Below are 14386 nucleotides of genomic sequence, written 5' to 3' on the forward strand. Positions count from 1 at the left end.
ATTCCTGCTCTTCCTATTTACTCTTTAACTTTATTGAATTTCGATTTCCACTTTACCAGCCCCCGCCTAATTGTTCTCAGTGAAGTGACATTGGTGTTCATGTTTTGGTCTTTATTCTCTCACACTTGGATGACCTCTTAAACAAACAATCCCTTCCTCTCGAGGCTCTCCTTAGCTTTTGAGCTACTACTTTATCCATTTTTTTCTCTTTTTCATCCTACTCATTGTATTTCTTATGGAGAAATAGGAGCGAGGGCTCTCCTTCATTTGCTCTTTTCTATTTTAAACATTGCTATTAATATTGTTGAGAAAAATCTGTTTCAGAATAAAACAGATTTTATATTAAATTCTGATATAGTTTCCTTACAGATTTAATTTCAGATTAAAAAAAATTGTGGTTGATTTATTTTTCCCTGTTCATTGGGTATTTAAGAAAAATAAAATGAGCATAAATACTAATGAGGATAATTGCATAGGAGTAGAATCCAGATTTTTGTCTATTTTTGCTCTAGGTCAGTAGTGACAGAATTGCCATGGGTTAGTCAATTAAAATTTAATAATTTGTTGTCACTGTTAAGTTTTCAGTGAAATTATTTTTTCCACCCATTTATATTCAACTTTTTCTTATGTATTTAGATTTTCTTTGTGAAACCTCTTATTACTTACGTTGGTGTGGAAGTCACAGATTTTTCTTTTCACAGTTGAGGAAGATGAAGAATGAAGCAGATTTTGGAAAGGAAGTATAGGAGGAAGATAAGTTTCAAATGACTATCGTTGCCCAAGTTAGATATATGTCTGAATTTCAAGGCAGAGGCTTGGACTATCTAGAGTTTGGGAGTAGATGTGTAGATAGCATATAGACATTAGTTGAAGTTGAGTAACAAGATGAGATCATCTAAGAGTTGAGTATAAATGGAGATGAGAGGAGATCTAAAAACTGAGCTCTTGGCATTCTAGTGTTTGAAGGTTAGGGAGATAAGGAATAACCACCAAAGGAAACCAATCAAGATCAGCTCTTCAGGTAGAAAGAAAAACAGATTTTGTTGTCTTAGAAGTCAAAGAAAGAGAGTGCTCCAAGGATAAAGGTATAGTAGTTAACTCTTTATATATCTGATGTTGCTACTTGTTCAAGTAAGATGAAAGAAAAATATTTAATGACCTGGGTATCATTTGTGACCTTTATAAGGGGCAGTGGAATTGAAAGCCTAATTTAGATTGGATTTCAGAGAGAATGAGAAAAGAATTAGACACAGTAAAATATAACTCCCCCGCTACCCCATCCCCGAGTTTTGCTTTAAAAGGAGCACAGAAATTTACTACACAACATATTATTTGGAACTTTGTCTAAGTTAAGTATAACTTCAAAAAATTTATAGAAAAGTCACATTACCACTAGTGCCACATTTTTCTGCTATGTCTTGTGTGGTTGAGACTCTTTACATGTTTATAGGACATTTATATTTCTTTATCTATAAATGCCTGTTCATCTCCTTTGCCCATTTTTCTAATATATTGTTTTTAATTAATCTATAGAATTTTTTTAAAAATGTTGTCATAGAGCCAATAATCTAAGGCAGGGATTGGCAAACTATGACCTATCAGCCCTGTCTGTTTTTGTTAATAAAGTTTTATTGGAACAAAGCAGACCTACTTGTTCACATATTATAAATTGTTTATCATCGATTAAATAAAAAATATTTGCCAACTCTTGATCCAAAGCAACAGTTTTGTCCATATTTCCTTGGACTAAAGTTCTATAAAGTATAATTCTGAAAATGAGAAATTAACTCCCTAATGTAAATTGTGTTCTCTAATCCTCTACAACACACTTTTTCTATCTTTATTTAATAGACGCTTATTTAGATACGACCATCAGATAGATATTAAACATCTATTTTGTCTCAGGTCTTTACCAAAGTTTTTAGATATGGCCATCAGATAGATATTAAACATCTATTTTATCTCAGGTCTTTACCAAAACTACAAGATGTGGCACCTACTCTTAGTGAGCTTACTGTCTAATCCGATTGAAAAAATACCACACATAGAACTGTATATTAAAACGTGTCAACTTGTAATGAGGCTATACTCAATACCAGAGGAATTATAGCAGAAATTATCTGTGAATGAAGACAGATTCTTAAAAACGTCAGTCTGAATCTAATCATTTAGATGAGTTTCAGAAGTCCTAGGAACTACTTGAAATTATATATAAAAATGTCTATGTACAAGGGCCTTTGGTTATTATTCTGGGTTGAAGGAGGTCCACTCAGATTCTCTAGAGACTTTGGGAACAAAAAAATTAAAGAAGTATAGTGTCTTACCCCTTTTGATAGAAACCCAGGTTCTTTCCATTAAATAAACTTGAGCATAAGTTTTAATTCTGTCTATTCTGAAATCCCAATGATGTTTTGATTTGAGTTGAGAATCAGTCATATTCTCTAAGCCTATCTGGGAAATGGAAATTGGGTGATAGGAGGCGGTTTTGAGTAAAATGAAGGAATCTCAAGCTAAATTTGATACGACATCTATAAGACAAGAGAGAGTTAACATGCATAAAAGAGGCAAACTAAAACCAGGCTAGTTGGCTCTGCTGTGTTTTGAATGATCTGACTTGCACTTACCCTGTTGGGAACCATGGCTAATTTTGTTCTCGGATGGTATGACGATTTGCTATATAAAGACTATGTAAACCTTCATTTCTAGCAGCCCAGTATCTCTGTGTGTCTAGAAACTCTGGAGACTGGGAAACTCAAAATTCATTTTCAGTATTAAAATCAAGAAGATTTGAAAAACTATATACCGTATAGAGAAAAATGTGTTGTAATGAGTCTGCATTCTACAAGAGAACAAAACAAATTTTCATTTGATTGAAACTGGGGTTGAAAGATGAGATTTTCTTTTTCCCAGTTAAATTTATTATTTTTTGTATGGATAAGAGATTAGAAACAAGACAAACTATAATAAGTTTTATCAGAAAATTTTAAAAAGTGTATTTTTAAAGGTCAAGTGTGGTAGGATACTTTAAGGAATAGTAAGACCTCTTGAAAAACAAAAACTACTAGAAAAGAGTAATTTTTTTTATGCCCTGACTTATTTTTTTAATTAAAATTTTTTTCTATTACAGCTGGTATACAATATTAGTTTCAGGTGTACAGCATAGTGATTAGACATTTATCCCGATAAATCCAGAACACATCTGAACCATATATAGTTATTACAGTATTATTGACTGTATTCCTTATACTATACATCCCCATGACTATTTTGTAACTACCAATTTGAACGTCTTAATCCCATTTCCTTTATCGCCATACCCTCAACCCCCCTTTCATCTATCTGGCTATCATCAAGTTGTTCTTTGTACCTGAGTTAGTTTACATTTGTTTTTTTATTTTTGTTCTTTAGATTCCACATGTAAGTGAAATCATATAACATTTGTCTTTATCTGATTTACCCTACTCAGCACAATACCCTATCCATGTTGTGGTTGGTAAGATTTCATTCTTTTTTATGGCTGAATAGTATTCCATTATATGTACGTACTACTCTTCTTCATCCATCCATTGATGACCATCTAGGTTGCCTCCATATCTCGGCTGTTATATATAATACTGCAGTGAATATATATATATTCACATGTCCCTTCAAAGTAGTGTTTCGGGTTTCTCTGGGTAAATACCAAGAAGTAAGATTACTGGATCCTTCTTTGTCTCTTGTTATAGCCTTTGTTTTAAAGTCCGTTTTGTCTGTTATAATTATTGCTACCCTAGATTTTTTATTTGTTTCCATTTTCACGAACCATCTTTTTTCATCCCTTTACTTTCAGTCTGTGTGTCTTTCAATCTGAAGTGAGTCTCTTGTAGGCAGTGTATATAAGGAGTGTCTTGTTTTCTTATCCATTCAGCCACTTTATCTTTTGATTGGAGCATTTAATCCATTTATGTTTGAAGTAATTGTTGATAAATATGTAGCTATTGCCATTTTTTTATTCATAATTTTGGTATTTTCTTTTTATTATTAAAGTAGTCTTTCTAACATTTCTTGTAACACTGGTTTGGCATTGATGAACTCCTTTCGCTTTTTTCTTGTCTGGGAAGCCCTTTATCTCTCCTTGGATTTTAAAGGATAGCCTTGCTGGGGAGAGTAATCTTGGTTGTAGGTCCTTGCTTTTCATCACATTGAATATTTCATGCCAGTCTCTTCTGGCCTGCAAAATTTCTGTTGAAAAATCAGTTGACAGTCTTACCTACAAGGAACTTCCTTGTAGGTAATTAATTGCTTTTCTCTTGCCGCTTTTAAGATTCTCTCCTTGTCTTTAACCTCTGATATTTTAATTGTGACAGATCTTGGTGTGGGCCTGTTTGGGTTCATCTTGTTTGGAACTCTGTGCTTCCTGGGCTTATATGTGTATTTTTTATGCCAAGATAGGGAAGTTTTCCATCATTATTTTTTCAAATAGGTTTTCAATCCCTTGCTCGCCCTCTTCACCTTCATGTGAATGTTGGTGCTGCACTTGGCCTCCTAAACTATCCTTAATTTTTGTATTTTTTTCCTTGTTCTGTTCTGATTGGGTGTTTTCTGCTACCTTACTTTCTAAATCATTGATTTGATCCTCTACTTCATTTAATCTAGTGTTGGTTCCCTCTAATGTATTCTTCATTTCTGACTGGTTCTTTTTTATGTTTTCTATCTCCATTTTTATGTTTCCTATCTCTTTTTAAAGTTCTCACTGAGTTCATCAACACTTCCCCTGAGTTCAAATAAGATCTTAAAACATTTCTAATAAGTATAGGGTTGTAAATGAAGTTTAATTTTCTAATATTAATTTATTTTAAAGTTTAAAAATAGTTTTAGTAATCTTTTATGTCCTGTTAGCTTTTTTGTTTTATTTTACTATAGTCACTTTTTACATTTTTATTGTTTTAGTGTGAAAAACACATTTGTAAAAGCCTTAAATGATCCTGGCCTCTGCCTGTTTTCACCTACAAGGTCTTTTAAGTTTTTTTAATCTTGACTTTCTACCATCAGGGCTGTTTGGATTAAAACCCTGGTGTTCGGAACAGAAATGCCATATCAGAATCTTTATATAGTGCTATATACTTTGTGAGTTTTTAAATTTTGGTGTAGAATATGATAAAATAATAGCATGCTTTTTTGAAGCCGCTGGGAGCCAGAATTAGTGTGCAAGAGGATAAAATAGAAACCCAAACATATTAAAGATTTATTCTTCTTTCCCATATAATGACTAAGTTAGTTGAAGAGATGCAGATTGATTCACCAAAGGCTATTTCTTGATACCTTTGGGATTTTATCTGTTGTAGCAATGCAACTGTGTAGACATTTTTAGCAATATATTTTGGTAGCATTTTTTGTTATATTTTATATGCATCTTGTGAAAATAACCTTTCTGAACATTTTCTTCATCCGTATGATGGCAAAAATGCTGTGTACAGTGTAGAATTATATTAAGAATATGAAGTAATATATGTCCAGCGCCTAGCTCAGTTGTTGGCACTGGTATCAAAGTCGCTATTACTTCTAAGTAAAATCTTCATTATCTTTAGGATATCTTTTCTATTCTCTTTTATGAACTGTCTCATAACCATTGAAGTAACATAATGATGTCTGGTCAAATATTGGTGTTTTGACAGTGGTTTGCCAGTATGTAATCTTTTATAATTGACACAACCACTGTTTTAGTATTAGTAATTGAATATAAGGAGTTTAAGTGCTTTATTGTTTTCACATTTTATTGATTGGTGACAGTAAAGTACTAAGAAAGATTTTGTTTTAAAAATCTGTACTATTAATTTTTTTCCATGTTAGGAGTTTATTATGAATTTGTAGGAACATTTGAAAGTGGACTTGGTCATTTATTTATACCAGTTCATGCTCCCTTTGTAGTCGTAAAATTTCACATTTCGAGACTCTGATTTCATAAAGATTATTAACTGGATAGTTCCACCAAATGTGTAAATTATAATGAGATGTTATGAATTCTAATAGAAGTAAAATTTCCTTTTCTTTTTTTGTTACAGAAGTAGAAAGTAATGAAAAGGACCGCAAACCTGAGGAAGAAGAGCAAGTGACACATGAAGATGAAAGACCTTCTGAGAAAAGTAATTATGTACAAAAAACTATTCTAGTTTAAAAAATACTAATTCACTGTTTCTGTTTTTAAGGCTGTGCAATATACTTTTCTGTCCACAAGATGATTGTAAAACTTTGCAATTTAAGTAAGCCACTGTTAAATCATTTGGTTGATGGCTAACCCAAGGATCTTTGAAAGTATTAATTATTTTATAAACTTCAGTGTTTATTTTGTTTATTTATACTTTTCATTGTTTCATAAGAAAGATTTAAGCTTAACATTTAGTAAGGTACTAATTATTTGACCATCTTGAGAGAAATTATTTTAGATTTATGTTTAGAGCATGGGACTGTAAGAATTTTGTCTGAGGTGATATAAGTGAATGGAAGTATATGTCCTAGTCTGTCTAAGGTTCTTAAGCTTCATGGAAAGGGAAATGATGAGAGATTGAGTGTCGTTAGGTTTATAGGAAGATCACTGGACTGGAAGTTAGAAAACCTGGGTTCTGTAACTCTTCCTGTCATACTGCTCTCCATGGGTGAGTATGTATGTTGTGATTACAAGAGAAATCATGGAATAGAATTAGATTTAAAAAATAGGCACATAGATATGGATATAGAATGTAGTGGAGCAGGATAGATATGGTCACATAATAAGGTCATTTGCCTTTAATAAGTGTGGAGATTTTAGTATTTTCACTTTTTATATATTGAAAAAGAAACCAGATAAAATTTTGTTTATGATCTCATGAATGTTACAAGTGAAGATCTTTGAATAGCTGTGCTTTACTAAATTTACTTTTATAATGACATTAATTTTATTATTTTTATATATTTGAAATTCATTAGGATATGTTAAGAATAACTATTATTGTTATTTTCCTAAGGCTGATGATTAAGTAAGAATTTTTTCTAAATTTACTCAGGAGTAGGGATTAAATAAAACTATACACAGTTGTTAGAAATCTGTGACATGAGAGTGGATACTGTAGTTTATCAGGATTCATGTGCAATACAAAATTCAGCGAAGGGAATGAACATGAGATGATTTCTTCTCATGATCATATTTTTGTTGATTCTCCATCTTAATATGATTTCAGGGGTAGAATGTTTTAAGTTTTCATTGTACATTGCTTAGCCATTAAGAAGTTCTTATTTATATCATATTGAAAATTGTTTCACGTTTAAAGCTGAAAGCTACCTGTCTCCTTTTCTGATCTCAAAAAATGTAAAATGATCGAGAATGCTATTGTGATAGCTACAAATAATATTTTGCTGAAAATGGAGAATAGGCATTAAAGGTTTATAATAAAAACACCAGACTGATCATTATACTTGTTGTTCTCAGTTGAATTTTCTAGAAGAAAACGTTCTAAATCAGAGGACATGGACAATGTACAGTCCAAACGCCGTCGATATATGGAAGAAGAATATGAAGCAGAATTTCAAGTAAAGATTACAGCCAAAGGAGATATTAACCAGAAGCTACAAAAGGTGCTATAGAATATAAGTTAAAAAGTCATATTAAGTAAATAGTGCCGTCTTTATTCTTTTAGGTTTTGAAATTATTCTGTATGTTACTGACATATTCAGATTTTTCACAGAAAAAGAAAACTTGAAGAAGTGGTTGAGTTTATTATCCTTAATAATTTAATTTTAAAATTCCTTCTAACCCTTTTCAAAAGCTACATATTTTTTAGGGTCCAGTAGTAATTATCGAAATGGAAGAGAGAGATGATTTCTTTTTATTTGCTTTAGTAACAAAACTGAATATTATTTTTCGCAATTTTTTTATCGAACTTTAGTGGACACATTAGAGTCTTATATGTTAACATTTTAATCATTATAATAAGTTGGTTTCATGGTTGTGAGTCCTTATATTCTAAAATCTTTGTTAAGTACTTTAGGCTTAGTGTTAAAGATGGTTGGGACAAGGCTTTAGAAGGAATAGGAGAAGAAAATATTTAGAGTATGATATGACTTTGGGACTCTCCTCCCCTTTCCCCCCTTATCTGCTAAACTAGAGGGTAGAACTGAAAATATACAGTATTTAATATATTTTTCAAAACATTTTCACAAATGTTAATGACAAATAACTTTTAAAGAGAAGAATATGAAACTCAGGTGAAATTAATTTTTCAAGGCCTTGTAGATTTAATGATGAAGTTATAAATAATCTAGGTTGTAGATCAATATTCTTCTACTAAGATACAGTATAAATATCCATACTAGAAAAAGGAATAGTTAGGCAATGAAAAAAGTGACTTTTTCCCCCCAGTCTTTTTAAATTGATTATGGTGGTAAGTAATGTTTATTTAATTTATAAAGCTGTTAGAAATATGAAAAAGCTTTGTGAAAGAATTTTGAATACTTTTGTGTGTACCAAGAGTTTGCTCCTCTAGAACAGTGTTATTCATGTATGGTCTGTGGACAGGCTCTCTGTATTCTTTTGTTAGGGGTCCATAATGAAATAAATATGGAAATTGTGAGTAGGCATTTAGAAATGTTTTATAGAAATTTTATAGTGCAGTGACTTCTTAGTGTCTCACAAAAATATTATCTGCAACAGATTAGAAATTTAAAAAAACTTGTCTTTTCCTTTAACTGGTTTCCTTTAAATCATGATAGAAGGCATGGGAAGAAAATATTAAAACTTTAGTTTCGAATTATTTTTAAATTTCACCCTCTGGAAATTTTCTCCTTTTTGCGTATGTTATTCTTTTGAGGTAGATATTATATATGTAGAAGTGGAGACTTCAGTAGATAACATTGTTTTATGGATGCCAGCATGTTTTTTCATTTAAACTAGTTAATACATTAGTACTATCTTATTAGTTTTTAAGAGTACTTACTGTTTGCTGCTTGCTGAAATGCCTTCTTTGCTATAACAAAAAATATGTATTTCTTTAGGTTGTACAGTGGTTGTTGGAAGAAAAATTGTGTGCACTACAGTGTGCTGTATTTGATAAGACTTTGGCAGAACTGAAAACACGAGTGGAAAAGATCGAATGTAACAAGAGGCACAAAACAGTTCTTACTGAACTACAGGTTTGTACACTGACTTGAATTGCATACCTGTGTCTTCATTTTTATAATTTATTTTTTTGTGATACATTTTTGAAGCTGACAACAAAGTACATTTAACTTCAGTATTTTAGAAGTAAGAGGAGCCTCTCTTGGTTTCTTCTAAAAGAGGTACCGTAAACTGGTTGGCTTAAACAATGGCAACATATTATCTTACAGTTCTGGAGGCTAAAAGCCCTAGAACAAGATGTTGCAGCATTGGTTTTTTTCTGAGGACTATGAGGAAGAATCTGTTTGATGTGTGTGCTCTAGTTTCTGGTGGTAACGTTTACTGACAGTCATTGGTGTTCCTTGCCTTGTAAAAGCATCACCCTGATCTCTGGCTTCTTCTTTACGTGGTGCCATACCTTTGTGTGTGTCTTTCCCAAATATCCCCTTTTTTACAAAGTTAACCAGTCATTTTGGATTGGAGCCCACCCCTCTTCTAGTATGATCTCATCTTAAAGAATTACTTCTGCAATGACCCTGTTTCTAAATAAGGTCACATTCTGAGATACTTGGGGTTCAGACATCAATATATGAGCTTTTGAGATACACAGTTCAACCCATAAAAGAGCCTCAGAAATCACCTAACTTAGTGCTTCTGGAATATTTTTTCAATCATCAAAGGAAGGCTAGCATCATATAGCATGTTATAAGTACTAAATACTTGTTGTAAGTTATTCTTTTTACATTAATCCATTTCCTGCCATGTTTTAAAGACATTAGTTTATTAATCTATATTGATAATTACTACTTTCCATTTTTTGTTAGTTATTTATTACTATATAGTGCCAGAACTTCTCATCAGCTGAAATGAGCCCATGATAACATGCTGTAGTGATCCATTTTATCCCCAAACTAAGAAGTTGGAACTTTTTTTCGGTCCATTCATTTTGTCATATGTAAATGTGTGGTTTCTATTAGGCTATCTGAAATATGAGCACAGTTTACAGGTGCTGAGTTGCAAAACACTTATAAAGGCTCATTTTACAAATGAGGGAAAAGTGGCACCTGAAAATAAAGTCACTGTTTCCCAATTATAAAACAGATTGCAACCAAATGAGACTAGAATTTATGGATTATATTTCTCAGCCTAAAAATTTTCTTGGTTTCATATTGTTAATTTGTTTGAATTAAAACCTTTTTATTAATAATAAGGTATTTTATAGTAATTCTGTAATGTACTGTTTAGAACAACACTTGTCCTGTTTCTATTCTTTAGCAGGTCTTTCTATAGCAATAGTGTTGTCTAATTGTTAAACTTAATTTACTACTACTGTTGAGAAATTTGAGTTAGAACTTGAAAATGTTTGAAAAATTTAAAAAGTAATTTAATATCATTCATTGTTTCTCATCAGTCCCATGGCTACCATTATGATTTTGTTTAAAACCTGAAATTTTGGCTTCTGGTTTTTCATGTAAGGTACAAGTCTGGATCCCTTAACATTTAATAAACCTTTACACATGTATGTTTCTTTGTTGCCTAGAATATGAATCTTTCTAACACCAAACCAATCTTTTCTCCCACAAATAAACCCCCCTTCCCATTGTTCTTCTTACTTACAATTCTTGGAATTCTTGGAAAATTCGTCAGGGAATGTCATTCCATTGTTCCTCTTACTAACAGTTTTTGAGTTCTTAGAAACTGATTCCTTTCAGTCCTTTCACCTATACACTGAATTGCCAAATTACAACTTTTTTATTTCTTATAAAAGTCTATCTTTTGCTTCATCTTTTCACAAGGCCATCACTACTCAAATCCTTAATTAGAGTAGTAGCCTTTTACATGACAACTCTGGTACTACTTTTAGTACTTGTTGGTCCTTCCCAATCATTGCACTCATTTTTTTTAAATACTGCTTATTTCAATCTCCTTAGTGTAATCCAGGTTCCTCAGTTGTGAACCAGTTTAAGTCAGCATTCATTTTCTGACTCTCCTAGTTTTTGATACACTTTCCTTATGCCTACCAGTTGCTTCACTGTCCTACAAAGTATCAGCGTTCATGTCTTTTTATATCAGGCTTTTGGCTTTATATTGTTTCTCCTATTCACTCTCTCATAATGATTCACCCTTATCATGGCAATTATTTAATTTTACTAATAAGCCCAATTTAGTTCCCATCTCTTTCTATGTTCTGATACTTAATTTTTATGAAAGTAAAATTTAATGAACAAAATAACTTTTTAAAACATAGAATTCAGTGTCATTTAGTATATTCACATTGTCGTGAGACTATCATTTCTGTCTAGTTCCAAAACATATTCATCCACCCAAAAGAAAACCATGTGCTAATTAAATAGTCATTCCCCATTTCCCCCTCCCCCTAGCCCTTGGCAAAATATTACTCTGCTTTTTGCCTCTCTTGATTTACCTATTCTGCATATTTTATATGAACAGAATCATACAATATGTGAACTTTTGTGTCTGGCCTCATTCTTTTAGCCTAATGTTTTTGAGGTTCACGTACATTGTAGCATATATCAGAACCACATTCCATTTGATAGCTAAGTAATACTTATATTTGTATACTATTGAAGATATTCATATACTATTAAAACTAAGTAGGTATTAATTAAACATGTTAAGCGTAATACCTAATGTAATCACTAAGGAAAAAACTAAAATACATATTGTATAGATATGTATAATATGATAGAGATACACATACTATTTTGTTTATGAATTCCTCCATTGATGAGCATTTGTTTTGTTCTTCCCTTTTAGATATTGTGGCTAGTGCTGCTGTGAACATTCATACATTACATCTGCTTGTTTAAGGACATGTTTTTACATCTTTTGTGCATATACCTATGTGTTGAGTTGTTGAATTGTGGGTAATATGGTAATTCTTTGTTTAACTTATTGAAGAACTACTTAACTGTTTTCCGGAGCAGCTAACCCATTTACATTCCCTTGGGCAAGTGTGAGGGTTCCATTTCTCCACATCTTTGCCAACACTTGTTATTTTCATTTTGTTTTGTTTTGTTTTGTTTTGTTTTGTTTTGTTTTGTTTTGTTTTTGAAATAATATTCAAGTGGAGTTATCAGGTGATATTTGTTATATTATATGCACTTGTTTCCTAATGTTGTGTTTCTACCTTTGTGGAGGCATTTATCCATGTGCAACAAGTTGTATTTGCTATTGCACAAGTGCCTCCTTGTTCAGTAAGTAGGAAATCAAGAACTATTTGATTGGACTTTGGTCAAGATAGCAGAGTAGGTAAACATTGTGATCATTTCCTGTCCTGACCATATTATAGAACAACCACCCTTGAGAACCACCTGAAGACTAGAACTCTTATAACACTTATAACTTTTCCGGAGCAGCTAACCCATTTACATTCCCTTGGGCAAGTGTGAGGGTTCCATTTCTCCACATCTTTGCCAACACTTGTTATTTTCATTTTGTTTTGTTTTGTTTTGTTTTGTTTTGTTTTGTTTTGTTTTGTTTTGTTTTTGAAATAATATTCAAGTGGAGTTATCAGGTGATATTTGTTATAATCATTGCACTTGTTTCCTAATGTTGTGTTTCTACCTTTGTGGAGGCATTTATCCATGTGCAACAAGTTGTATTTGCTATTGCACAAGTGCCTCCTTGTTCAGTAAGTAGGAAATCAAGAACTATTTGATTGGACTTTGGTCAAGATAGCAGAGTAGGTAAACATTGTGATCATTTCCTGTCCTGACCATATTATAGAACAACCACCCTTGAGAACCACCTGAAGACTAGAACTCTTATAACTAAGGACATAAAGAAGCCACGTCAAAACTTGTAGGATTCCTCTACGGCCATGCCACCTTGAACAAGCCCAATCCCGTCTGATCTCAGAAGCTAAGCCGGGTCAGGCCTGGTTAGTACTTGGATGGGAGATCACCTAGGAAGACCAGGTGCCATAGGCGTAAATAAAATTAAAAAAATAAGGGATTATAAGATGACAAGATCCTTGCAATCTTTGAGGTCAACCAAGGGTTGCCTTGCCTAAAAAAAAAAAAACTGGTAGGAGGAGTAGAGACTCAAAACAGTTGGTCCCACACCCATGTGTGGCAGTTAAAATTTGGAGGGATATCTCAGCTGCAGAGGTACTCTCTGAGGAACGAGGGGTCCAAGCCCCACACTGGGCTCCCTATCCCAACCACAAGTACTGGGAGTCCCCACAACATCTGCCTGTGAAAATCAGCGGGGATTCTGTTAAGTTGAGATAGAGGGCTGCTGGAATCCCAAGCATTCCTCTTAAAGGGCCTGTGCATGGACTTACTCACTGATGGATATAATTGCTCTGGACAGTAGCTCGAGTGCCAGAGACGTATGGGAAGGAACTGAATTGTCTGGCTTCAGGGCGAGGGATGGAGGGGCAGTTCTTTCTGCCATTTTGTTCCTTTGCAGAGCTCTCCCCTAACCCAGCCTGCAAGTGCAGGTGGGCACCAAATCTGACTCTCCACCCAGCAAGGCTATTCTTTAGAATCAAAGGAGAGATAAAGAGCTTTCCAGACAAGAAAAAGCTAAAGAGGTTCACCACCATCAAACCAGTATTACAAGAAATGTTGAAGAGATGTCTTTAAAAAGAACAAAAAAAGATTGGAAATAACTGGTAACAGCTACATATCTGTCAACAATTACTTCATATGTAAATGGATTAAATATTCCAATCAAAAGACTTAGGGTAGCTGAATGGGTAAGAGAACATGACCCATACATATGCTGCCTACAAGAGACCCACTTCATATCGAAAAACTTGCACAGCCTGAAAGTAGAGAATTGGAAAAAGATATTTCATGAAAATGGAAATGAAGAAAAAGCTGGGGTAGCAATTATCAGACAATATAGATTTCAAACTGAAGAGTGTAACAAGAGAGAACATGGGGCATTAAAAGTAAAACTACCATATGACCCAGCAGTCCCACTTCTGAGTATTTATTTGGAGAAATCCAAAACACTTATTCAAAAAGATGCATCCCCGTGTTCATTGCAACATTATTTACCATAGCCAAGATATGGAAGCAACTTCAGTGCCCATCACATGATTGGATAAAGAGGTGGTATATATATATACAATGGACTATTACTTGGCCATTAAAAGAACGAAATCTTGCCACATGCAACAACATGGATGGACCTAGAGGATATTATGCTAAGTGAAATAAATCAGACAGGGAAAGACAAATACCATGTGATTTCACTTAAATGTGGAATCTAAAAACAATATGAATGAACAGACAACAGAAATAA

General features: G+C 33.0%; 1 protein-coding gene and 1 pseudogene across 2 annotated transcripts in view; both read left to right on the plus strand.

The window, feature by feature from the left end:
• ATF7IP (activating transcription factor 7 interacting protein) overlaps positions 1-14386 on the plus strand; it is a 105699-nt gene that overhangs the window by 46886 nt on the left and 44427 nt on the right. For both annotated transcript variants that reach the window (XM_006912641.2, XM_025047336.1), the window contains exons 3-5: positions 6042-6122; positions 7442-7587; positions 9004-9141. In XM_006912641.2, coding sequence (XP_006912703.1) covers positions 6042-6122; positions 7442-7587; positions 9004-9141 — 365 coding nt within the window. The remainder of the gene's footprint in view (positions 1-6041; positions 6123-7441; positions 7588-9003; positions 9142-14386) is intronic.
• LOC112480364 lies at positions 12941-13059 on the plus strand (annotated as a pseudogene).

This window comes from Pteropus alecto, unplaced genomic scaffold (genome assembly GCF_000325575.1).
Source record: "Pteropus alecto unplaced genomic scaffold, ASM32557v1 scaffold103, whole genome shotgun sequence".
Classification (NCBI taxonomy): Eukaryota; Metazoa; Chordata; class Mammalia; order Chiroptera; family Pteropodidae; genus Pteropus; species Pteropus alecto.